At 39.7% G+C, this 27,614-nt stretch overlaps 1 protein-coding gene across 4 annotated transcripts; it reads right to left on the minus strand.

Annotated features, from left to right (window-relative positions):
* Positions 1 to 705: 705 nt before the first annotated feature.
* PTDSS1 (phosphatidylserine synthase 1) lies at positions 706 to 27,450 on the minus strand. 4 transcript variants are annotated; one of them, XM_015855909.2, is made up of 13 exons: positions 27,184 to 27,450; positions 22,143 to 22,234; positions 20,670 to 20,714; positions 18,542 to 18,666; positions 17,104 to 17,262; positions 13,368 to 13,519; positions 11,773 to 11,914; positions 10,587 to 10,699; positions 9,667 to 9,732; positions 6,855 to 6,954; positions 5,815 to 5,883; positions 5,242 to 5,311; positions 706 to 4,005 (listed from the first exon to the last, which is right to left on the minus strand). In XM_015855909.2, exons 1-13 carry the CDS (start codon positions 27,360 to 27,362, stop codon positions 3,896 to 3,898), a joined length of 1,422 nt encoding a protein of 473 aa, XP_015711395.1. In that variant the 5' UTR covers positions 27,363 to 27,450; the 3' UTR covers positions 706 to 3,895. The 4 variants fall into 4 exon arrangements, with proteins under 4 accessions (XP_015711395.1, XP_015711394.1, XP_085395528.1 ...); XM_015855908.3 differs by having other exon boundaries at positions 706 to 4,008; XM_085539402.1 differs by lacking the exon at positions 22,143 to 22,234.
* Positions 27,451 to 27,614: the final 164 nt, after the last annotated feature.

A 27,614-nucleotide genomic window follows, 5' to 3' on the forward strand; every position in this document is an offset into this window, starting at 1 on the left:
ATGTTTTGCTGAGAAGCTGCATTAACCTGCATCGCAGCCTCTGGGTGATGCTGTAAGTGTAATCAAGTGATTCTTGAGCCCATTTTGTAACTTGGTTCTCCCATCCAATAGTAAAACAAATTCCTAAAGACTAACTAAATTTAAGACAAGACTCATCCTGTAAAATACAGAAGCCCCAGAAGACATCGAACCATTCATACTATCAGATTTGCTGCGTGGAAACGATAAATCACAGCAAAATCTTAAGCTGCTGAGGAACTGCTATAACTGTCAGCAGGAAATAGCATACAATAGCGTAGTACAGAATCACAGAATTATCAAGGTTGGAAAAGACCTAGAAGATCATCTAGTCCAACCATTACCAATACTTCCCGGCTAAATCATATTCCTCAACACAACATCCAGCCATTTCTTGAACACTCCCATGGTCAGTGACTCCACCACCTCCCTGTGCAGTGCATTCCAATGCCTGACTACCCTTTCTGAGAAGTAATACTTCCTAATGTCCAGCCTGAATCTCCCCTGGCGCAGCTTAAAACCATTACCTCTAGTTCTATCACTGATTACATGAGAGAAGAGGCCAACCCCCAGCTCACTACAACCTCCCTTCAGGAAGTTATAGAGAGCTATAAGGTCTCCAAGTAACTTCTGAAGGTAGTATATAACTTTTTTCCTATGCCTTACAGGCACAGACAAGCACACACATAGAGTGACATGGGTTGATTTACTGAGTCATTGCAAAATACAATACTTTGCAATCAATACAGAGCAATTCCATTCAAAACCATTAAATACACGGTAACATTTGTGTCCTCTTGTGATAACATGGTAAAAAATACTCAAAGTTTTAACAGCTGGAACATCAAATTATCATCTTCACAGAAGAGTAACAGAAGCACTGGTCAAACTCACACTTCAGAAAGTTAGTTAGATGCTGTGTATAATCTATACAGCAACTTTAGCACTTGAATCAAGTACTCCAAACTAACACTGGTTTTCTTCATGCCTGCATCTTAAAACTCTTCATTTTCATTTAGTCAACCACATAAAGTTCATGCTAACACCCTCTGCTTATGCCATGCTGCCCCAAATTACCCCCCCTTCAATGGCTGACAGCAGGAATGGACAGCCTCCAGAAGGCCAATTCAGCTCTCATTAGCAGCAGGGGAGATCACCAGAGGACAGAGAAAGGAAACAACATCAGAAGCAAGAAAGAAAGAATGAGAAAGTGAGGCAGAACCAGCAGTTGAAAACAGAACAGTGCATCTGTGACTATTTCAATGCACTGTTCAAGCAGCAGAATTCATACATGGATGCTTGTTGCTAAACAGCTCAATGATTTGCCATTGTAGGTGTCACACACTCCAAATTCAGCAGAGCATACTAAATGATAAAACCGGGATCACTTCAAGTTTATAATGGTGATCAAAAGCACCTTTCCAACGTGAGATAGCACAAAGCTCATCCCCAGAGATGACAGGGCTGAAAATACAGTTGTCAGTCAGTAGAGGACCTGTGAGAACATGTGTGAATTCCAGCCAGAACTGTTAACAGAGGACAGGAAATGTAATTTTCCAAGCAGCATTTGAAGAGCTGACTTAAGTTTATGCTCACCGTAGCCCTCCCTCTTTTAAGGAGCAAAGAAAACTCAGCCAACCAAACAGAAAAATCACAGGAAATATTAAAAAGGTGATGTTACGCAACATTTCTTCTAGGCCAGCGCTGCTGTAACAGCATAAAGAACCAGCTTCCACCAGGATAACACTTTGTATTTGCCTTTTTCATATTTTTTAGGGTGCAGTTCAGGAGTGTAAGCACCAGGTCTGCAATTACAAAGCGCGTGCTCATCCCCACAGGCAACTAGATAGTGTACTTCAGCACCTGTGTGCACATGCAAGGCCTTGTACACACAGTTGGTGTGTATGCACCTTGCAAGTACAAGGCATGCTCTCACCTTTCAAAACCACAGCACTTAATGTATCCAAGCCATCAGACTTCCAACCTCTTGCTTTGGTATTGAATCGACAGAAAACGTACAATGCCACTCTGCAGTCATACACAGACTGACTTATTAATAAAAAAAATAAAATAAAATAGTAACAAGTCCAAATATCCAAAGAAATCTACAAATACATTCATCAATATGCAGCACACCACGAATAAAGACAATACATGGAAGTGAATGACAACCAAGTACTTTCAGGAAAGCTTTGAAGTCTCCTTATCATTTTTCTCATGTAACATTTAATGTTACCGTATCGACCATTAAATAGCAGCTTCTACGTTACCTCTGAAGTTGTACAATTGCTTTGATTGAAAAAGGGAGGGGAACGAAGGGCCTCCAAGGAATTCAGCAGCAACACAGTTAAGTGCATTGAAAATGACAATTTGTGGCACATAGCAATTCATGGCTTACACAGGATACTTTTTTTTCCTATTTACAGTATCATACACTTGTATAAAGTCTTTGCTGCGTTTTCTTCAGTATTTACTCTGCGGCAAACTGTGGTAACTTAATCAGGGAACAAGAAAACCCCAGTCTCTTTGCAGATTAATAACCAATAGGTATTAGCCTTACTTAAGCTATCTACTTCTATGAACTCCATGAATCCCAAAATCAAATCGGCACAAAACCATTCTGATAATTTAATACAGGAATAGATTGTTCGCGATTGTTTACCTCTTGACTTAATCTCTGTTCACAAATGGCACGTTATCCACTTTGCTAGACATCAGAACTAAGGCTTCACAACAAACAAGCCAAAAAAAAACCAACACCTGCATGAAAGAGTCCTTTTGTTGCTGGGTATCTGACTGCATGATAGAAAATACCAAATCAGTGTGGTATATCACAGTAATATCATGCTACCTCTCAGATACCAAAGGCTACAGAGTCTTCGCAAATCATTATTTATAGAAGCGGTAAGCAACTCAACTTCAGCAGAAAACCTGCCTTATCATCAGGCCTGGCAGTACATCAGAGCCTCCAAAGCAGTTTCTGCTATTGGTTTGAAGAAGCTGGGATTTCTTGGTTCCAGCTGAGGCAGAGGCAAATAAAAAGAGAGTAGAAAGAAACACTGAGCACAAGGTGACACAGCTGAAAGAATGACTTGAAAATGCAAAGCTAAGTACTGCGGTCAAAACAACTAAATGACATAACAGTGTAAGAGGCATGGCCTGCCCTCCCTACTTTGCAATAGGTTTTATGTAAGTATTTAACAAAGCCTGACAAAATAAAAGCATGTAACAATCAAGCAGGACAACACAGAACCAAAAAGTCATATTTGAAGGTCAATTTCACATCCTTTACAAGAAATCTGGACCCATTTCTTAGCTGGTAAAACGCTGTCACCAAGTGTGGAGAGCCTTTAAATAAAAGCAAGCAGCTGGATAGGAGTACAGAAATTCAAAACATTTACTGACTCCTGTATAGAAAAGTTGTGAGACTGAGAAAGACTGGCAGTTGCTTTTAGTCAAAGGATTGCATATTCTTTCAGACAACAACAAAAACAAAAACACAGTGAAATAAAACAGTCCCATGGACCATGCAAACTGATTATCAGCTTACTAACCTTTGTGTTTACGTCCTCAACTAAGATACTAAAAACCTGCAACACCTGAACGCAAAACAGGGTGTACCTGTTATGACAAGATTATATTCTTTCCAGCATACTCTTCGTTAGCTTTTGTTACCACATGCTGAAGAAACTAGATTTAAATCAGTGAATGGCAAGTCTCAACAGGCAATGATTTGCACTACACTGGTGGCTCCGTCTTGACCATCCTTATCTTCAACAACTTCTTTAAAAACTAAAATCAATCTTCCACTTGGAAACTCAGAGCCAAATCTGAATTTCTTTGTCATATCACGGTAGAACATCTTCAGACGCCTTTCTTATTTCTTGCCAATTCCATTTGTCACTTTTGACCGGGAGTGTCGATTCCTCCTTCGAGATGAATGGCTTTCGCTATTGACTGGGTGTTTTGGTGGACTGTTGTCAGCACCTGCTGAGAAATAAATACTTTTTGACTATTTGGCATTAGTAAGTTCCTGCCTGAAAGACAATAAAGCTTTCTAGATCTAGTGTGGAATAGTATGGAATAACTCAAGCTAATACAAACTGGCTGGTACTTGTACTCCATCTAGTGGCCTACTAAAGCAAATCTTAAAGATTTCTGCAAAATTCCTCATCCTAAAAGAAATTTCAGTTTTCTATAACAAAATACAGCAGTGCAACATCATCTATTTTAAATGACATCAACAGTATAGATCTTCACACTGTTATTGCTGTTATTGTACTGTCAGAAACTGAGAGCTATGAAGTCATAGATTCTTTGCGAGAACATTCCTTGTTTCCAGTCTTTCATATGACAGCCCATGTGTGACTGAAAAAGCAAAAGTAGACAACAGGGACTGAAACATGAAAGAGGCTGAAGTTTGCAGTTAATGAAGAAACAGATGAAGTTAGAAAATATATAACTGCTTGGCTAGATTTGTCCTGCAACGTGAGAGAGACTTTTTAACTGCAAGCAATTTAACTCCAAATAAAAACTCACAACTTCACAAAACTGCAAATAAGTTAATATCAGCATCTAGAAAAGTCGCATAATAGCATATGTAAAAAGAAGCTCTGATGTGGGTGCTTATCAATTACTGCTACATATGATGCATAGGTATTTTAATGTTACAAGCACAAGTGGAACATAAGCTTTGACGAGCAACTTCCAGATGTGAAGTCTGATTTATTTTTTTTCCAATATGCCCACAATAATGAGTAAAACAAGGAGTTAAGTAACGTAACTGGGCTGTAGGGTAGGGAAAAGGTGTCAGCAAAATGGGTTGTCTTTGCTTAGTACAGAGAAAGCTGTTTATGACAAGAACATAAGCTCCTGGCCAAGCTCTTGACTGACTTAATAAGTAAAAATAACAGCATTACCAACAATCACATGTTTAAAATCAAACATGCAATGTTCAGGTAGAAAACTCATTCAGAACAGTTATGAAATAAATTCCTAAAACTACAACAATGATTTAGAATAGCAGCAGAAAAATGAAACTACTTCATACATTTGCAATGAACTGGAAGAAAAAGGGCAGTAAAACCAAATATCTTTGTAGATAATTCATCTTCATAGCTCCTGTAGGCTCATGAAGGAAGCCCATTTGTCTCCAAGTTTCATTTCCTAATGCTAAGCATTAATGCTACCACATTGAGAATACACATGCAAAAGTGGCAATACCTTTACTGAATTTAGAATGAAGCCAGGAAGCATCTGGACTGTATGGGCTGTCTTCACTTTCTGATAAGGTCTGTGAAAAACAAGAGGGACACGTGTCATTAGGATGCTGGTTATTGAAATCAGTGCTTCTCGAGCTCACAGCCAGACTCACAAATCCATACCATGGCAGACCTCCTGATAAATCCTGATACAGCCTGTACCTACCCTTCCTAGTTAAGAGGCACAAAAAAGATGATACAACTCACTAATTGGCAGGTAATCTGTTGTGAAATCATGTGTTCTTAATATTCCCCTAGTGTACCACCTGTACAGTGTGAATGTTAATGAACTACTCATCCCTGAATTCTTTGACAAAATCACAGCTTAATTTTGAGAGACTAAGAGGACTTTCCTTTAGAAACCACAGTATGATCTGGGATCTGTTCAAGGCTCCCTGAACTTAGAGTGCTTTCTATTGACTTCAGACTCTGGACCAACCTCCTCTCCCCCATGTATGTCAGCTCTGGTAAAAAAAAAAAAAATAAATTAAAAAAAAAAAATCTAACATCTAATTAGGTATAAAACAAGAAGTACCTTTTCTCGGTGGCCATAGTATTCTGCGTACCAAACCATGCCATATAAACACAGGAAAGTTGTAAAAGCCTAAAACAAGAAAGGAGAAAAAATAAGTTATTTTTTTCTTCCCTAAATTCTTTGCTAGTTCAAGATCTTTGAGTTCCAGGACATTCCACAGCTGGAGACTGCCACGACCATGAGAATACGTACATAGAAATGACTCACATACATGACTTGGTACAGTCACCATAATCAGGCAGTTGACAGACACTTGTAGGTATGTACCAGGAGCAATAAGTCTGGGAGAAAAGAATTCTCCTTCTCCGTGCACTGTCCTTCATGCTGCCTTTCAGTTTGCTTTTGCAGTGTTCTGATCTGGGCAGCAATTTAGTTCTACTCTTCTGAAGTTTTTGCAATAAGATCATCATGCTAAATAACAGAAAATCAATTCCAGCTCCCTACCACCTGTTCAAAGCTGCAAATTTCCCTTCTAAATGGACAAGTGTTTATTGTCTATTTTTCAATGACAACTAATAATATGTTTGAGATGGGATTTACAAGGTTGGCATGACTAGCATATATTATAAAATGGGCATCTCATGCTGCATTTGCACTAATCACAAGGAAGTACTGAAGGCAGAATTTGCCTGATAAGGTAGGGTTTATGCAGTTGCAAGACCTCAGTGTGAAACACACATTACTCATTAATGCTAGTCATTAACTCCTGCTCCTTTCCAAAGGGCACCATTGGAATCATCTCCAAAATTATCTTAAATTGAACTGCCATTTTCTCTCATAAAGATAAGAAGCTCTCAAACTAGAGTTCATCTCATTGGTAAGTATCATTACAGTGGCTACATTATGCTCTGTTGAGAACTGTGGGATATAAGTTATTCTAGCCCCTTCAAGATGTGTTCTCAATGACTTTGCATTTGCTTTTCCTAGGATGCGCACAAAACTCCTTAGTTGCATTTCCCCACAGTGACCCCCTGCTGCCAGTTTAGGTGCTTCTGATGCTTTCACTATGCCTTATGTTTCATAAAAGATGTCTCACTTACCACACAGAGAAGCCAAAACACAACATACAGTATTTGTGTTTTGGAGAAAAGATCCTGTCCAAATTTTATGCACACGATAGCTTCAAGGAAAGCAATAACCCTGTGGGTAAAGGAAAGAGAGAGGAAGGATTATAAATAATAATAACAATAATAATAAAGATTTCACTCATTGACAACCCAGACTCAGGACTGCCAGCTCTAAACAACACCCAAACTCTAGTGAACACACAGCTCCTCTATGACAATATTAACTGGGAGACTCTGGGAAATCTCTTTTTTATTCTTCTCTTTCCTTCTGTGTAAACAGCCTATAAAAAATGATCATCTAGCAGTCCAAAACTCCACAACACTCTGCTTGCACAAGGAGCAAGCAGGAGCATATGCTAATAGCAGAGAATTTCTATTTATACCAACCACTATGCTTCAGCCCTCATCAGATAAAAAGTCTTTTCCATGCTGAACAACCAACAGACTCTCTGTTTTGTGAAGCAAAACTGCTTCAGATATTTCTTGACACAAATTTGCTACAATTCCAATTAGACTATTTTGCTCACTTCAGATGGATCTTAATGAGAAAAATAACAGTGGAGAGTATTAGATGTTCTCTGAGAACCTGCGTATTTATTCTGGTTTCTGTGTAAAGCCAGGTCCACACTACAGCACCGGAGGATTTATGATGAAGACTGCAATATTTACTTCCCTACCTGGCATTATTAAGAATCAAAACAAGTGTATCCAGGTCTCTCCCATCACCAGATAATTACATTTTTGAGGCTCAGAGCTATGGAGTCTTGTCTAGCATGTGGTATGTAATAAGAGGGCTGTGGATCCAAGCCAGTCAGCTGCCAAGAACAGCCAACAGCACACAGGTCCGTCCCTCCATGAAAGAGGAGGAAAGATATTTGTATGATTTGGTCACTGACATTGCGGACACGGTCCTGATACTCATTAATAAATTGCAAATAATGCATTACAGCTGTTTTTGAACCATCTAACATGAACTGCAGCAGCTAAATGTGATCAAAACATTGTGAAAGTAACACCTTTTCTGACACATTACACTAATTTGCTCAGGAAGAGTTTTAAATCAAGGTTGATATGCTTACCACCCTCCTTAATGATTTTCAGAAGAGAGAAAGTAAGAATTCAGAATCATATTTTCCTTTATCTTACAAAGGATTAAATTCACATCTATTCATATTGCTTTCTTAATAGCACAGAACTTTTAAGCTCCCCCCAAACAGTTTAAAACATGTCTTCTACAAGACTCTGAGATTACCACCTGTTGTCGAGAAAGTCTTTTAGGGACTGATATGTATGTATGTATTGGAATGATTTGTTCCATATTATAGTAAGATGTCTTATTTAAATTGAAATATCTGAACTAGTAGGTAAACATCAAATGAACTAGCAAGATGCTTATGCACAAACAAAGCACATTTGTTTGGTTCTAATTGTAAATTAAATAGTCATATTAACTGTATAATTGATGAGTTATCTTCAGTACTAAAGCACCGTCTATACAATTACCAGGTCATTAAGCTGCAACAATTACCAAGAAAAATGCTTTTAGGGGTTATGTATGTTATAATCTCTCTTTATCAATCCAAGCATTGATAAGCGTGTTCCAAGGAGGAGAATCCTCTGCAGGTAAGTAGAGGCATACAGAAAATATTACAGACTCCTACAGAGCAGTAATAAAACTAAACAAGAACAGAACATTACTACCTTTTGAAAATCCAGTGGAAGTTATGATCATGAGCTGAACACAGTAATAGGTCCATTGAGGAAGATGGTAATTCAGTGAACGAAATCGGTACTTAGGTTCATCCAAACTCAAGGAGACCAGTGACACATTCTCCATAGTACATTTAAAACAAGATTACAAATCCCTTTGATGAAATTTCAGCACGTTCTGCTCTCATCTCAATTAACTGTTGCAAAAGGGATATTGCTTATGGTGGTGCACCTGAAAACCTACCTGCTAACTCAACACTTTCTGAAACACTGAGACTAACAGCAAAGGTGAGAAAGACTTTGCCAAAGCACTGTCTCTAAATAAGGTCCGAACATTTTATGGATCACTGATGTGCTATTCTAATTTAAAACAGCAACAGCTTCTTCTATGAAGCACAAAAATGGTTCAGACAACGGAAGACAAAGTAATCTCCATAATGATAATAAAATAGCTGTTTTAATTTACAATCAATGTAATCAGAAAAGAGCTTTTTGGTTAGTTTCTTAAAATATATATACATATATGTGTGTGTGTGTGTGTATTTCACAAGACTTAGTTTAGGATTTCTTATGCTTGCCAATTTGTAGGTTTCCAAATTAGAGACCAAACCAGACATTCATGTGTTACTTATTTACATTAAGCTGTCACAATGCAACAACAGCATACACTTCTGGTTTCAAGAAGGGTCCACTCTTGTCAAGCCATCTGGAGAAGGAAGCTCTCACAAGGAGCAATCTTGCCAATGCTTTATTTAAAGGTCTCCAAGAGACAGGAAAAAAAATCACAGGGTAACTATTGTTCAGAGTATTCTCTCAAAGAACAGCACAGGTATTTTTGACAACCGTGGCTTGTTTGACCATCTTTTATTGCAATTACTCAAGCAGACGCAATGTCCACCTTGACAGTCAGGTGAGCGTTACTCTAATGACAAGAAGGCAGTAGGTGCAGAAACTTTATCCTTTACACTAAAAGAATAGGGGACAGACACTGGCTATACCAAAAACCTGTATCTGTGCTGGAATCATGCTTAACACCTGTCCAATTTTAAGTTTTGATTGCATCAAGAACGCTTACCCGAATACCCAGCACTGAGTTCCCACCCTCTTGCACTGTGTATCAGTGAGGTATGCATAGTATTGCCTGAGAAGGAAAACATAAGAAAATTCTTCAGTGATGTTAAAAGTTCCCAGAACATTTACATTTAGAAAAGTAGTTTATATTTCAAGTGGATCTGTACTGAAAATGAAGTGCAGATGCTTGAATTCACATGCAATCAACCTGGATATCTACCAGACGGCTTCAATTGCAGCAGCAGAGATTATCACACAGATCAAATGGCTTGAAATAACACAGAAAACAATTCTGAGAGCAAGGAGTGGGAAATTACCTGAACTAGGTGAGTAAAGCTACAAATTTGCCTCCTGCTTCTCCACTGAATCTCCATTTCCTTTGTGCAACACACAATAGCCTCAGAAGAATTAGAAAACCCCTTACTTTTTCACAGTTTCTTGGTTGTTTAAGACTTCTATAGACTATGAAGTGTACTAAAATACCTGAATAAAACCACTTACACAGGAGCTTACAGGATGCCTAAGGTGATTTAATTAGCAGTGCAAAATCTCTGCATGTAACTCCTGAGATTACCAGCTATAAAAATCACTGTATTTTATGAATAAAGCAATGTATGTCCGCTATGTAATTGTCAAAGGTAACAACATTTTACTCATGAATACGAAATTGTTTGACCCTATCTTCAAAACTGAGTGAATTTTATCTTCAGCAGTGTCACAGGAAAAAAAAAAATTACGAGGACAAAGTGAACACAAGACTAAAAGGAGGTTAATGTTTCTACACTTGTTTACAGTGCTTATACATTGTTATGCCATTCTGAATAAGGTAACACTGTTGTTATTCACAGATTACACGCAGTTCTTAGGCCCCTGTAAATTACGCTACTCTTAAGGTAAGAAGAAATACCATGGCAACAAAATTACCTTACAGTAGGTGCTGTAATGATTCCTATGAAGAGAATCCTCCCCCAGCTTAACGGGTGACTCGCTTGGAAAACAAAGATATGTTTCAAAAAGAACGTGTTCAACTCAGTCAGCTAAAACAAAAACAAAAAGTCAGTTAACAGTTTTCATCTTGCATAACTTCTAATGATTTACCAACAAAAAAAATGTACATAGATTAACATGTTAACTAAAACAGAAGAAAAACTGTTTACGCTCCACTCTAAGCATACTTGTTAGGCTGAGAATTTATACAGAGCCTAAGACAAATAAGGAATCACAGAATCACAGGATGGTAGGGAACAGGATTGGAAGGGACCTCTAGAGATCATCAAGTCCAACCCCCCTGCCAAAGCAGGCTCCCTACACCACGTTGCACAGGTAGGCGTCCAGACAGGTCTTGAATATCTCCAGAGAAGGAGACTCCACCACCTCCCTGGGCAGCCTGTTCCAGTGCTCAATGTACAAATAAAAATGTACAAATAAAACACAGAATTCTCTTCTAGACACCTCTAAGAAAGTATTTGGTCTCTTTCCTGAAACTTGTTAAGAGATGACATGCTAAGGTCCACTGCAGATGTCTTCTGGAACCATTCCTACTCTAAATCAGATAGGAATGATTAAGACTAATTTGTAAGAGAGACAGAAGATATCGTATCTATTGTTTTGAGTTTTGTTTTGTTTTTTTTTAAACACACTAAACACTTCTTATTCCATTTCAAAAACTAAATGTGATAAATTAAAAATGTGGTCTTAGTGAAGTCTGTTGGCATTTGCATGACTACATGCTCAAGCACCTGGGACATATTAGGGAGTCTTGCTGGATCACAGCCAGAATTCTGGGTACCAGAGAACCATCTAATATTCAACGTGGAAGAAAGAAAAAGACAAAAGATAGGAGTTTTTAAAACTGTATCAGTTGCAAAGAGAAATCTGACACTCAGTGAAAAAACCTGTAACTTCTTTTTTCCTAGAGATTCTGTAATTATGCTCCTGAACTATCATGTAACTCTTGTGAATAATGGCCTGACCCATTCTGTATGATCAATTCATTTAATCGTGTGTTTCAATGACAGACATGCATTGCATTAGAGTATCTTCTAACCAAACACAGCCAATAAGTAACTGAGCTGATGGCAGCTTTGATTTCACAGAACTTATTTCTTACCTGCCAAATGATCATGAAAAGATAGATTCCAGCCACTCTTTGAAATGAAGACTTAGGGTCAAACCAGCGAACATAGGTCCAGCTGGCTGGGGTGAACTGTAATACAGCCCTTTTGATTTTCCCTGTGGTCGTGTGAATATCCCTAGAAAAAGAGAATGGCTGGAGTTAAAACAAGGAAGATGTGAGGAAGAAAAGAAAAAAAAAGCAATAGCCATTCTGCTATAAAAGGCTGCCCTTCTCAAGATTGAGTCTAAAAGCAAAATTCACCTATCATTCTCTCTGCGAGGGAAAAAGAAACAATCACGATAGTTCTGCAATTGCCCAGGAAAATCTAGAGGATATTTATCCTTATAGCCTATTCTTCTACCCAATGCCTCTTTTTTTCCAGAACTCATAGGTATCTGTCCTTCAAAGAGATCAGATTTGTTATTCATTATGCATATATAAGAGGCTGGCTCCACAGGTTTGGACATAGCGCACTTACAGCACAAACAACCCTTCCAGGTCTCATATTTGAAGCAAGGGAATCTTCTGGTAAGAAGTGCAATAGCACTGTTACAAGCTAGAGGATCTTTAGATTTCTTTTTGAAAGGGGATGTAAATGGAGGTTCATCTGACAGATGTTACAGTTTTTGCTTTTGATAACATCAAGTTAAGTAACAGCACCAAAGGGACTGGGAATTTTAAGAAAAAAAATAGTTCTGCCAAAGATATTCTACTGTTTTAATTCGCAGTGAACTCGAAACTCAGCATTCTTTCAAAATTTGGGAAAACTGAATTGAGACTAAAGGTTGGCTCTCAGAACTATGTATATATTTGCGAGGGAAGAAAGCCGGACAGAAAGCCCTCATAGGGAAAGGAACTGGAAGTCTGAGCTCAAGCTCCTTTTCCTTCTCCAATAGAAACTCAAGGCATTGGTTTTTGGCAATCCATTTTATTTAAACTAGTCTCATTTATGCTTTTGGTAACGTACAGATAACTGTGCTTGCCACTTACTGGCAGGGAAGAAGGTGAAGGAAGGGCGAAAACTATGGAAGAAAGCAAACCTGGGAGAGATAAGAACTGAAACTTACTGGGCCATGAGCTGCCATGTGCAAAAAGGTCTTTATTTTGCAACTTGATTTATTTTACAAGGTCAATAGCAGGGTAAGGCAATTCAAAGCATAAGTTTAATCAGCCTGATCTCTCTTCTGCACAGATAACTAATGCTGCCAGACTAATGTCTTATAAAGATAAGCACCAGTGTAGTGTTAGTGTATACAAAGAAAAGTTCAACTTGTTGTGTTCACTGTCTTCTTCAAAGTTTTATTGGTATAAATAATTAACTGAAAATGTAAGTAAATATTTTTTAAACTCAGGATTAATGCCTGTAACTTATATTGCAAAGGAAAATTATATACACATAATCATATTTTAAGAATATATGCTCTATAGGAACAGTAATTAGATAGATTTTTAACACTTCAATTTACAGCACTGTTAACATGCAGTCTGCATGTGCTATCTCAATACTACATGCATATTTCAAGACAGCTCACTTCCCAAAGTTTAATATTAAACTAACAACATTTAATCAAGCTTTAATTTAGACCTACTTGAAGCTTGCCCAGTGATAGGTCCTCATCTCCAAGAAACGACAAACTACCATGCCCAACCAGATGCCACCCCCGTTACAAAGCAGGATGTCCAATATGACTTGATCCCACCAGCATTCAGCAAAATTAGGCAGAAGATGCATGAAGAAGAGCTACAGAATACAGCAAAAAGATTTTGGGTGAGGAACAGCACAGAAGTCATATAAATTCATTCTCAGGAACACATTTTAAAAGATTGGCTTTTTCATATTTGTCATACCTCAAGGACATGAGCCACAGACACTGAAAATTTATGGGAGTCCTTCCATTAACATTAGAACGCCTTGAGTAAGTCTAGATAAGATCACAGAGGTCCTTCTCCCCATTCCCTGTTGGGACTATGTTGTATACAGGGCTGTGTTGGATATAAGGACAGCGTTCAGCTTTCAGCCGCAAAGAACATACACAGAATACTTACAGAAATGAAATGAAGCAAGCAAAACTACTACTTGGAGTTGCCGCGTTTTTTTCTTTTACTAAAACAGGTGTTTTGTGCTTAAAAAAAAAAAAAAAAAGGAAAGAGCATTTTTCTTTGCTGTTATTTGAAGCAGTATGTTTGTAACAAGCAGTAAGTTGCAGTAAGTAGAATGGATCTATTTTAAAATGTATTTACTGGAAATATTAAAAAATATATAAAAATATTTTTTGGAATTTAAGACTTAAAACTTCTTCTAATGTAAACACTTCAGAATTCTTCCTTTCAGTATTTTTTTGGAAATTTAATGACCATGAGAAGATTTAGAATTCACCAATAAATCAGACAATACACGCTTTGCTGTAATACTTGATCCAGAATGGCTAAAACCAATTGAGAGGGTATTTAGGTCCCTCTTCCTAGTCAGTCTCTGATAAGCACTAACTGTGAAGATACTATTAAGATACTGGAAAATAGGGCAAAACCAGCCAACATCATACTGAAAAGCTGCTGGGATGGGGATATATCAAAACATATTTAGGCTTTCCCTGGAACACGTACGAATGATGTAGTTCTTTAGCAAGTGGCTTCCCTCTGAAGTAAATCAACAGCTTAACTGAAGACCACAGTGAAATATCAGTGAGGCAATTAACGGTATCTGCAGATACACTGGGTAACTTTAAGCTTTTGGTAGAGTGAAGGACAACTGGCCAGATGGCCACAGTTAAGTCAAGATATAAGCATAAATTAATGTGAGCCAGCAATGGATTCACTTCTTCCCATTCTCATTTGAAAGAAATAATTGTATTATTTAGTTCATGTAATAATAATAATAACAATTTAAAAAAATAAAATCACACCAACCCAAGAATTAGAGACTGAAAATATCTACTTGTGGACTGGAAACCAAGACATCCTTATGTCAAGCAGTTCCCCTTGGAATACACACAGAGATGCTTAACAAACTATGTAAGCTAAATAACCCTCCCATAAACATGGCACATTTTGTCAGTTAACGAGTTAACAAATAGACATGATTTATGCACCTGTGGAAGATTATTGGTATGATTTTGTAATAGAGTATCTTTGGCTGATAAATGTAGAATAAGATACCCCCTCCCAAATATCCAATATGTGAAAAAGAACATGAAGAATGTTCTCTGTATACAGCAAGAACAAACAGAAGTCAATTGATAAAAATTACAGTGACCAGCACTGACAGTGTCCCTTCCTTTGAAAGTCTTTCTGAAGTGTACCTTCACTGTCAAAGCCACATGAATTTCAACCTGTAGAAAAGAAATCTGGAGTTTTCCCCCGCAGGAATCAAGCAATACAAGATTGCTCGTTATCTTGCTACAAACAGCTTCCCCTCCGTGTTTCAAGTAGATTTAACATGAAAGGGGCACTAGGCTATGAATCTCCATGTGCAATAAACCAGCCAAAGACACCAGAAGTTACAGATAGTGAGGCAGTGAAAAAACAAACCACAGGTGTCAGCCAGCCAGTTTCTGAAGTGCTTGCTGCTTTCCCAGAACAAGAGATCAAGGACTGCTTGAATCCCAACTTTAATCTGATAGACAGCAGCATGAGCCAAGTGTCCCATTTCAGGACGGGGAGCCAGCTGAAAACCATTAATGCTAATGGGAGATGCACAGCTAAATCCCCATGTAACTGCCCTGAGAACTTCTAAAGGTTTCTAGTGACTCTTCTGAATTAACTAATTCATTAAAAATCCATTTGGGTGGTGATAACTCTTCTATTTGTTGAACCTCACCCAACACATTGTTTGATCCAATGATCCACCTTTCAACAACAGGGAATACAAGACACCTCACGTGGTGTCAAATTGAAGATAATGGTTTGTGTGACTGAACAATAAGAGTGTGAGAAACAAACCCTAATTTAAACTTCTTTTCCAGAGGAAAAAAAAATAATAATAAGTAAAATAATTATCAAAGCTATTCTTTGTGGCTGGGTACTCTGACCTTAAACAGCTTCAAAATGACTTAAGAAACATCATCAAATGCTACAGAACAAAACCATTTCTTTGAAAAGGAACTCATGACATCAACATTTTCAAACCTGAAGTTTAAAGTTAGACAACCAGATCCTTATCTACATTTCTGAATTATAAATGCCCTCTATAGAAAACAGATTTTAAAAGATTAAATTCAAGTGTTTACATCTTTATTTAGTGCTTTAAGTGTGACATTTTAAACTGTGTTGTTTCCAAAGCTGATTAAAACTGGGCTTTTCTATTTTTGTTCTGAATCGTCCACATCATGAAATTAAACTCGTTTTTCATTGGAACAAATCCATACATTTTAGGTAACACATTCTATCAATCGACCTCTAGGTAACATGCTAACTAGATAATACTTGAAGAAACAAGAAACTATCAATCAATTTGAATTCTCAAAACAAATTTAACAGGAAGGACCAGCAATCCAAGCAATAGTCTAATGATTAACTCAGGTATCACAACACTTTTACACCAAAATAGGATTTAAAGGTGTCAAAAGACAACATGCTTAAGCACATGCTTGGGAGAACTGCTGTAAAGCTGGATAACAAACAAACAAAAACGTGTGTGGTACCTCAGATCATGGTACATGGTTCTATAATAGGTGTGAACTAGTTTAGATCCTGGTCCAGAAAAACTACGTTTTTGTCAGTGAAGATGAATAATCGAGGCTTTGGAGTATGATGTAAGAAAATGAGTGGCTGTGCTCTCAAGCCTCATGACAGAAAATGTCACACTGCATTATGTCCTGCCATTCCATACAGACTTCTTCTCATGGGTCTCTCACTTTCACTGGGGATCCTGGAACTCCTTTTTGCTGTACAGTATTCACAACTGTACAAAATGTTTAAATATTGTTATATTTGGAGCAAGGGGATAAAGACGGTAGATACCGCAAGGTGAAAAGGGGAATATATGTTCTAAATCAGAATATACAAACCAACACCTGAAGTCACAAGAGTGTTGGCTCCTATAACAGCAGAAAAAGAAAGAGTAGATGGCACCAATATACTGTCTGAGATTTCCCTCATTTCAGGTAATACTAAGTCTCCTTTTAGGTAATAGAAAGCCATCATCTGCCCAACTTACCTAGAGCCCAGTTGCAACTGCAATATTTGCTGGCATCTAGTTGATAAGGCTTAAAATATGAATGTATACTGAGGACTAGTAAGTTGTCCTTCTAGTAACAGTCATGTTTCCCCCCAGAACAATTAAAGTCCTACACATTTTCTCATACTTGAGATAAATGAGTGACCTACCTCAGTAAGCTCCCAGGTGATGCTGATAGTCCAGCACAGGCCATAGCTGCGGATCAGTAAAGCTTTCATTGCCCAGCCCCAGAAATGCCCAAAAGCAAATATATCAAAGTGGCTGAGGATTCTCTCCCAAGTGATAACATGGCAGTTCACAGCATACTCCTGTTAAAGACAGAATAAAAAACAAACAAAAAGCCTTCAATGAATAGGCAAATGCAAAGACGTTAGAATGAAGTAAATAATTTCTATCCAGTGCAACATGCCTGAAATTGTAAAGATAATTTTATCTTTGATCCCTTTTATCTCCTAAACTCTGTGAGAAAGCTTGTAGTGTTAAGACTCAGTATTACCACGCAGCTCCAATTTGAAGCAAGAGAACTAATGATTGCTAATTCTCACTGGTTTGAGATGTTGAGATACTCATCCCAATATTCACTTGGACATCTTTTTGTCTTACTTTCCTCACTCAGTTTCCAAGAACATATTCATATTGAGAAGGTCCCGTCATAGGGCTGAAGGGATAAAAAACAACAAGAAAGTGATCTTATAACTGCCCTGTCTCAGATGAGCTCACACAAAAACTTTAAGTGATCACATCAGGATCAATAGTACAGCATCATGTTTTTGCCACTACAGTCAGAAAACCCGCTGTACAGTAATTTGGCAACAATACTAACACTAGTCCTCCTCTGACCCAAATCTATTTCTAACTCAAGTGACAGGAGCACCAGGTGAGCCTGGCTTATGAACACACTCTACATGTCAGCTCCCTTTTGTTGCTCAGCAACGTCACTAACAACCATGCTCACGTTGCATTTAGGAATGTGCCCTCTCAGTACCCCAGCAGCAAGCTGTCCATGCCTCACCACCACCACCACATAATCCTGCAAACCAAAGTCACAGTCAGGCTCCAGATCTTACAGCTGCACAGTACATAATGCAGATTAACTGAGGTGCAACATCAGAAGCATTCAGTTTTCCACAGAAGGAGCTTATATGCAGCCCTCACTATCAATCAACTAACATAAGGTAAGTGCACTGTAAATAATACCATTCTTTCTTACATGTTACAGGGCAGTTTTGCAGCTGCATTAATGTGTGGTAACTGCTATTGGCAAATAGCAACTTACTACATAAGAGTATCAGTTTACTTGCTTAATCTTGAGGCAAGACCACATAATACCAGATGTGCATGGTGCAGAAAAACAGAGAGCAAAGAGAGACGCTGCTCAGGAGGAGTAAATCGATGTGACAGAAAAGGGTAAACTGACAACTCTTGCTTCTCCCTAAAATAACTCTCTTTTGGTACTCAAATGTTCACACCCTCTTTTGCAATGCAAATTTGTGCAGTTATGTTAGCAAATAAAGATGCATTCTTTCCCACCCAGGTAAAACACACCTAAGTAGCCAAAGTGTCCAACAAGACGCCAAGGATACATACCATAATATCTGCTTCCCTTGTGGCATATCGAAGATTAGGATCCAACCAGTACATGACTGCTTTCACCTGCTCAAAGTTAAGGAAGAGCACGAACACCAGGAACAGAAAATACAGCACACTGAGACCTGCAAAAAAGACTCTGCTTTAGAATCACACACATAAAACTCCTTGGGACACAGAGACCAAAAAGCTGCCTTGCAAGTGATACTCAATGTGTGCCTGGTTTGCACAAATAAGTTTTCTACACACAGCAGTTACACACCCAAAAACCTAACGGACAAGTCAGGTGGTAATGTTTGAGCACTCGGGCTTTCTTTCTTATCACCTCCTGTTTCACATTATATAATATACATTCAACTGTATAAACCCAGCCAAAAAAGATTCAGTCTAGATAGTTTCAGCATGAGTAGCACAAGTCTGTGATCAGAGAGCTCTGCAGTAAATGGCAGATTAGGATCACAGGATTTTTGGTTTTTTTTCCAACACAAAGATCAATTTATTAATCCCACTTGGCAATTCTGAGCTGTGCACAGAGTAGCTACAAACATGAACCAGCTTATTGGCACAATTAGTTTTGTAAGTTGGAAAACTCACTGTTTCAAACCTTTCAAGGTAAGGATAATGATGTTTTTACACCATTATACATCATGAAACACTAACACATTTGGGACAAACTCCACTTTCTTCCCAATGCCAAAATACAGCTTTATTAAAAGAATAAAAGCTTGTAAGAAGTTAAAAAGAGTCCTGCGTAGGTGTGTGGGTAGACAAAGCTGTTTCTGGCAACACATCTTTACATTATTCACAAGTTCACAGACATCTAAGACCACATAAACACTACCACTAGTTCTATAGTCTAATACTCAAACTTACTTGTGTCCTGCAATGTCATGGAAGGCAGAAAAATTAACACGAGTAAACTTAATATCTTCCAACTAAAACAAATTATAGCAATACTTAGGCAAATATATATATATATATATATATATTTTATAACTAGAGTATGCTAGAGAAGTAGTTCCATTCAAGTGTACATGTGTGTACAGGAAGTATATACTGCCCTCTGCAGTATACTCTGCAGGAGTATACACATATGCGTGTGTATATATATACATATATCCTAAAAACAGAACATGTACACAGATGCCCAGCTACTGGAAGGAATGTGGCTTGCAGGTGGGATACATTCTGAAATATAGAGGGCATGCAACTCCTGCTTTTCATATACTGCACAGGTGTGAGACCTCAAGCCAGTAGAAGCAGAATTACAGAGGGGAAAATGCTGCTCCTGAATGACAGAATTAGAATCATAGAATCACCCAGGTTGGAAAAGACCTTGAAGATCATCAAGTCCAACCGCAGCCTAACCATAGTACCCTAACTCTAACAATCCTCTGCTAAATCATATCCCTGAGCACCCACATCCAAACAGCTCTTAAACACAACCAGGGATGGTGATTCAACCACCTCCCTGGGGAACCTATTCCAGTACTTAGCAGTTTTTCTGCCAGGAGTACAGGGGCTCTAACTGAGAATGTTCTTTATACTTGCTCAGAAGGAAGCAGCAGGACCTGTGTTTCCCCCAACAGGATCAGGATTCGTTAAGGAGTGCTATCTCATCAGCAGTACCCCTCAATGTCAACAGATGAGTAATCAACCAATTTTGGAAGCTACTTATTTTTAGCTGCGCAAAGTGACATGAGAGAGATGCATTCATAATCCCTGCAAAAAAATAAACACTGTAGATAATGAAAAGAAGTGCCCTGCTGAACTGGATTTAGTCAGAAGTCAACCAGCTCATACAGTAGTTACAGAAGCTTTTTAGAGTGGGAAGAAATGGTGCTACAGAGAGGGAACGGAATTAGGACAAAACTGGATTAAAACAAAGAATTAGAAGGAATGTTGATGATTTAATTTATACCATCTTGACACAGAAACTCCACTGACATTTCCCAACATAATTAAGAACAGATTATCAGTAATTGCTCAGAAGTGGGAAAGAAGAGTTATTCACAGAAGTGTCATGCACAATTATTTTTCATGACAAACCTATTCAGCTCATCTGGGGGGAAGGGTGGGGGCCTTCAATCCCACAGAAGCACCATATGAATTATGAAGGTAAACTTACCAAAAACCATTCGCCATATCGCAGGGTGGGGGCGTGTAAAAGGTCCTGTGGACAGTAAACAAAAAGCCTATTACAACATAGCCAATAAGTGCCACATAATCTGTTTCTGAGCTCTCACAAGAAGATTTGGCACAAGCACTGAGAAATTCTCCATTAAGGTGTGTAACATACCATAACGTTTGGGGATCCTTGCTGTATAATTAAGAAAAAATGGTAGCAGCAGAACTGAGAGGGACAAGACACTGATAATTAGTAGGACTAAGTGTTCAGTTATTTTAACAGTAATATATTATTTGCTTATACTTTATCTCAGCTAAGAATCTCCTGATCTGGATTCCAGACCACAGCTGACACATGGCTCGCTATCACTGAAGTAACCAAACACAATTTTTTGCGCATTAGCAAAGAAAATTGGTGCTCAGCCTTCTAATGACCACAAAACATTAGCGAACAGGCATACAAAAAACTTGCAAACTAAATTTCAGACATCTAATAGGATTTAAGACACTCGTGTTCTTTACTAGTGTCACTATTATTTACTTTAGAGACAGTGATTACACTGACTTTATTAGATCAAAAACCTCTGAGCCCAAAAAGCAGAAGAGGTAAGACTGGTTTAGACATTTCCACTTTGACATGAATTACACATTCAGGTCACAAGAAGTGGCTGAATTTTCAGTACATGCTGTGGATTGCTTTTTCACAGTTAGAAGCATGACATTCATTTTCCTCTGACATTCAGTTTTTTGGGGATTACTTTGTGAAAACCATCAATTAATGAGGTTCAAACACAAGAAAAACACATTCCAACCCTGAAGTACAGAACAGTCATGAACACAATCACTGTTGGCTTATTTCTGGATGCTGCCACCCCTGAGATTCTTTGGAGCTGATGCAATAATGATTCTCTTGCAGAGAGCAATAAGCAAAAATTATAAATAAATCAAATCAGGAAAGATGTTATTTCCTCCACTGGATTGTCGCCCAAATGATTTTCCCCTTTTGCACTTTCTGCTCCCATCACAATTACCAGAATGTTCATCTGACTTTAATTTCCACTGAACAACTGTGGTTTTGCATTGTAATATGATTTACATGGCTCCTAACTATCGCTAGGTGATTAATGTACTGTGCTTTGTCTCTAAGAATGTATAGAATGACACTGTTAAAAGCAAAAGTAAATTCAATTAATGCATTTTTTCAGTATCTGGCATCATTACTACTTAACAGCTCTGAGCTAGAACTGTGCACCTGCAAATACAGACACTGATTCTGAAACCCTGACTTCCTCGTTAGATAAAGACAAACTATAAATAACTTATCTTTCCTTAGAGTGACTGCAACCCATTTTTAGACTGTTCTGTAATATAAAGGAATTCAGAAGTTTTAAAGAGGTATTTCAACCAAAACAAATATAGTGACAATAAAGAGAAATCTACATGTTGCAAAAAGCGATGTATGAACCTTACTCACCATTGGGAAAAGCTAGAACACTGATGATTAGAAAGAAGAAAATCACAGAGAGGATACCCCTCCAAATATTTTCCTCTGGGACAGAATCATCCCTGAAGAGACAGAGAGCATCAAAGTGTTAACGTGTCATTTTAAGGTTGAAGTTGAAAGACACTGAATATATCATTATTTAAATGGAGATTACATAGAACAAAGTACAAGAATTAAGCATGCTGGTTATGTACCAAGTCAAGATAGGAATTGCACTGAGTGACTTTCATTGCTCTTCTGGCTATCCCTGTTTTCATGGTCTCTGCAACTACCTCTGTTCCCAATGACAAATACCTGGTGCAAGTGCCAGGACAGGGCAATTAATTATTGCAGTAAGCCTTTAATATTCTACTGCCCCAGGTTGCCGTATCCTACTCACAGCCCAGAGAATCCCTGTGCTGGGGCAGGAGAAAGCCCACAGAATAGTTTCCATGCTGTGTGAGGTAACGTACTGTGTATAACAGTGACACAATTGAACTTAAAAGAACCAGAGGAAAATACCAACCTGCTTTATGATCTATTAAGCCATAGCTCTGAATGAAATACCAGGTAACTCTTGTGCTACTGTTTTATTATGGCCAGAAGAGAGATCTAAGAATTCAGCTTGGAATAACAAGGCATGCTTGACTGAGCTGTTCTTTCTTTTCAAGCTGGTAAAAAATCAAAGGCAAAGAGCAGCCAAGATGACCAGAAAACATACCCAAATCTCATCAGCAGTCAGACTCTTGCAGACTTCAATAATCACCAAAAAACTTCCTACTACAGTAATAAGCACATTACTAGTAATATATGAAGTATTATTTTACAATGTATCAGCTACTACTACTCCAAGTTTTACCATCTTGACAATTTTATGTACTCTCACATTGTCAGATTATTTTCCTTTCCCTCAGAACTGCACCTTAACAGCTCCATAGCAGACCCTCACCATCACCAGGCACTTAAGCACTGCGTTAGTTCATCTGTATGGCAGGAAAAAGAACATTAAACATGAATGGTTCCTCTGCAGGCCTTTGGGATTCCATACAACATTTCTCTCAAAACAGCGGACCACCAGTCAGTCCTGCAGCCACACTGCACAGGCTGAATCCTACACTCCTGGCCTTAACTCTGGCTTCCTCAGTAACCCCAAAAGCCTTGTGTTACCCACAGCACTTCAGGTGGAGCCCCAGATTTCAACAGCTCAGACGAAGCCATATTCCTGCTTTAACATACACAAATAACACACACTCACATGCTGTTACTGGTGTCATCAAGTGGGGGGATTCCTTGTTATTTTCTGAAGAGATCGGAAGTTATTGAAGTCACATCACCACACAGTTCAGTGCAGCCAGCTAAGAACTGAAGGACACTATGATTGCATCAATAGATTCTCACTTCAAGGCCCTCACCTCTGCTTATCAGCATTCAGAGTATCACTCAGTTCCAGGGAAGCTGTTCTAATCTTATTGATCTGGGGGGGAAGGAATGCCAACAAGATGTTGCATGCAGCATTAAACCACTCCTCGTTCCAAGTGAGCGATAGAAGCATTTTATTTTAGTTGGAGTTACCTCTGAGAAGGGATAGATACCCCCATCCTCTTACCAGAAGCAGGTCAAAGCAGGCATCAGCAGGAGAATCACACAGAATCCCAGAATGACCCGGGTTGGAAGGGACCTCAAGGATCATGTAGTTCCAACACCCCTGCCTGGCAGGGCCACCAAACATACACATTTACTAGATCAGGTTGCCCAGGGCCCCGTCCAACCTGGTCTTGAACACCTCCAAGGACGGGGCATCCACAACCTCCCTGGGCAGCCTGTTCCAGGGCCTAACCACTCTCCTAGTGAAGAAAGGAGACTCACTGCTGTGTGCTAGTTAAGAATTACAGCACTCTCCTGGAAGAGTTATTTTGGGGAGCACCAAAAGAAACAGAGAAGCAAAATAACTGTCAGAGGAAAGAGGCAATCACAACAAGCTGCAATCAGGAAAATGTGCTAAATCATCTCTTCGCTTCGCCTTAGGAACTTTGATGCTGACTTTGAAATATAGGCATCCACGCAGCACAGATGAGGCTTGTGTGGGAGGACAGAAGAGAATTCTTACAGCTTAAACCCACTTGTCAAATGCATTTTTCAAGACTGATGCTTTCTGCAGAGATAATAAAAAAAACCCCAAAGTGTATCATAACTGCACAACCTTTTCCTCTCTCTTGATCTTCTCCCAGTTCCAGAGCACTGCAATACAGTAACACGTTACAGAAACATAAATTAGTTACTGCATCACAAAAGGAAAAAAAAGGAGGACGCTGCACTGAGATAAAAGTAGTTAAAGCACTAAATTTAGAGCATGTGGGAGGAAAAAAACGAGTCTTCCAAAAATGCACCTAAATGCATAATAATCCAGTTTCATCAAAGGGATGTGAATAACTACAGTTCAACACCCTCACGGGTCTTGCTCCTGTTCCTATAAAACCATGCATTCGTGCTAGAAGCTGCCAGTCTGTCACCTCCCTCAGTCCTTCCTCCGGCAGCAATATGCCCTCCTGCAGGGCCACCATTTCCCTTCTCAAGGGAGGAAAAGAACAAGGAAAGCTAGAGCCACTCCACTCCTCTGCTCTGGGGTGCAGCCTGGAAGCAGAGGAGCCGCTGTCTGGCTCATTCAGCAGGAAACAAGCAAGGCAGCTGCAGCCATTGTCAGAAGCACTAGAAGGATGTGCTTTAAAAACAGACAACCCACTGCTCCACACTTTAAAATGGAGAAGCTAAAAACACACTTCTTTCTCTGATTTACGATTACTGATACCAGAGTTACTGCTGTCTGAAACAGAGTTTCACCATCAATTGTCAGCTCAAAGAAAGTATCATCTTACTCTCATTGATCCCAAGGGAGATCCCACGTTATGGCTTGTTGCATCCAAGGGAAAAGCATTTTCTAATTTGATCTGAACCCTCCCATATTCCTGGCACTGAGCAATTACAGAAGAGGCAAGAGAGGCTTCAAGGGAAGCAGAATTTCCTCTGCCTGCCCTGTAGTTCCTGAAAACAAAAATAATTTACTGAAGATGAATGTATCGTGGAAAATCCCTTGCTTAACATAATTGACCAGGAGCACTAAGAAACAACTGATAGCACAGAGGAAGCAAAGAAGAATCTGTCACATCTGTGCACAATGTTTAGAACCCATGAGGTAGAAATCCAAACACAGTCACTGCAGACTGACACAGTAAGCTGGTGGGAGTAGGAAGACAAGAGCTGGGAGCACACACTGACAGCATGTCGGGGACTATTCCCTCTCCACCTCAGCTTCTCAATGAGAACATATGGTTTGGGTAGCACACCAAATAAGGCAACAGAGGCAGCGCTTTGGTATCACCCCCATTTAGAGAACTCCTAGGACAGAAAGGGTGGAAAAAAGAAACATAAAAGAAAGCAAAGGATAAAGAGTAACTCTCACAACCTGAGGAGAAGAGGAGTTAAAAGAGAAGTTGATAGGTACTTAGACACAGGAAGTGAGAAGAGAAGAAAGGCAGACAGAGAGAAGAAAATGAAACCGAAGTCAGTTAGAAAGCTACCAAGACAAGCAGAAATAAAAGCTAGCAACCCTCTTGGGGAAAAAGTAACAACCACAATATTAAAGCAGCATTCCCAGGGCCTTGAAGGAGTCGTAGTTCTGAGCTTGCTGGCTGACTCATCCTCCACTTGGAAGAATTAAAGGTAAAAGACCTTTCTTCTCCCAGGGGCGAGTGATCAATTCCATTAATCCTACAGATGACATTTGGATGAGAATTTGCCAATAACTCATAATTTTGACTTAAATTAGATCAATTTGACCTAAATCTGCCCTACAACAGAATGATTTATCAGATGGAGACAGTCACCCTCAGCTAAGATCTTGCCACCTGAGTAGAACAGGGGGTCTGTTCATCAAGAACACCTTCATTGGGGCCATATATAAAAAGCAACAGGAAAACACACACTCAAGGCCATGTGCTGCTACACCCTTTTACTCTTCATGCTATTTTCTCAGCTCAGCCCAGTCTTGATCACTACTTTTGCAGCCCATATAACCTATCCATTTGAATCTTTAGAGTAATACAGATTACACACCAAACTGTATCACAACCCTAGGGATAAATAATGATGTTCCACTGTCAGAGGCACAGTATAATCAACAAGGCTACAGCGATTTAGGATTAAATACGTATCACAGCACTAAGGCATTGATGAGTCCAGAACACAACACATCAGTTTAGTTAGAACCTCACAGGAATCAGTGTTTAATCTTTTCCAGCCTCAATGACTCTGTGCTATTGAGTGACGTGGTTTAGTGGACATGGCGGTAATGAGTTGATGGTTAGACTAGATGATCTTAGCAGCCTTTCCAAACATTAATGATTCTATCAGAGGCTGCATGACATCACTTAGAGAAGGATCATAACACCATCATGTTACCAGATCCACTCAACAGAAGGAATAAAACACACACACAACCTAAAAAGCAGCTCAGTGTACCCCACAGAAGGCACTGCTACACCCTTTGCTCACAAATGGGGCTCCTGGAGTTACCTGTGCCCACTCTCAGCTTTATTACCACAAATGAGTGCAGCAGTGAAGCCCACAGAGCTTTCCCTATGGTGGAGAAAGGACAGGGGCCTAAGTCAACGTGTGGTTACCCTCAGATAAAGTTACACTAAAATGACTGCACAAAGCAGCCGCTTCTGCCCGCTGCACACTTGGTAAATTATCTACTTGGGTGATGTCATTCCTGAGCTCCTTGATAGCCTAAGGAAAGCCATTTTTTGGCTACTGCTCAAGACACACATGCATCTTTAGTCGTAAAGGGAGCCACAAGACGGCGGACAAGCCCAGGGAGGGGCAGCAGCAAAGGACGGTCCCCCTAAAGGAGGGTCTCTCCGTAGGGCTCCCTCAGAACACCGCGCACCGTGCACCCCGCCCACCCTCACCCCGCGGGGACCCCCTCTCCTTCCCCCTCACCCCGGGGACGTGAGAGGGGAGGGGGCACCCGCACCTGGTGAAGGCGAAAGCCATTAGGCTGAGGATGGTGAAGCTAAGGAGGGTGATGGTGTGCGGCCGGTAGAAGAACTCCAGCGTGATGTCCTCCACCTGCTGCTCGTTGATCATGCGGAAGTGCAGGCGGTAATTCACGTCGTCCTTGCTCAGAGTCCGGCTCCCCACGCACGCCGCCATCTCGACCCCCTTCCCCTCGGCTCGGCCCGACCCGCCCGAGCCCGGCGACGCCGCCGCCGCCGAGGGGAAGAACCGCCGCGCCCGCCGCGCCGAGGGGCGGACCCAGCGCTGCTGCTCACCCACGAGACCGGAGAAGGCGGGGGGGTGGGCGGAGCAGAGCCGGCTCCTCGTGGAAGCGCTGGGGCGGCCCTTTCCTTCTCTGCCGCCCCTCTCCCCGCTCCAGAGTGGTCTCGCCCGAGCGCCTGCGCTCTT

Source organism: Coturnix japonica, chromosome 2, assembly GCF_054131305.1.
Source record: "Coturnix japonica strain WE chromosome 2, WE-NBRP24, whole genome shotgun sequence".
Lineage (NCBI taxonomy): Eukaryota > Metazoa > Chordata > Aves > Galliformes > Phasianidae > Coturnix > Coturnix japonica.

Bases quoted from the DNA above. Each gene is read 5' to 3' on its own strand.
- PTDSS1 (XM_015855908.3), bottom strand. From the start codon at position 27,362: ATGGCGGCGTGCGTGGGGAGCCGGACTCTGAGCAAGGACGACGTGAAT. The intron at 17,263-18,541 runs GTATGTATCCTT...TGTCTTTAACAG, and splicing joins CAAGGGAAGCAGATATTATG to GAGTATGCTGTGAACTGCCA. The intron at 9,733-10,586 runs GTAATTTTGTTG...TTTCCTTCTCAG, and splicing joins ATTACAGCACCTACTGTAAG to GCAATACTATGCATACCTCA.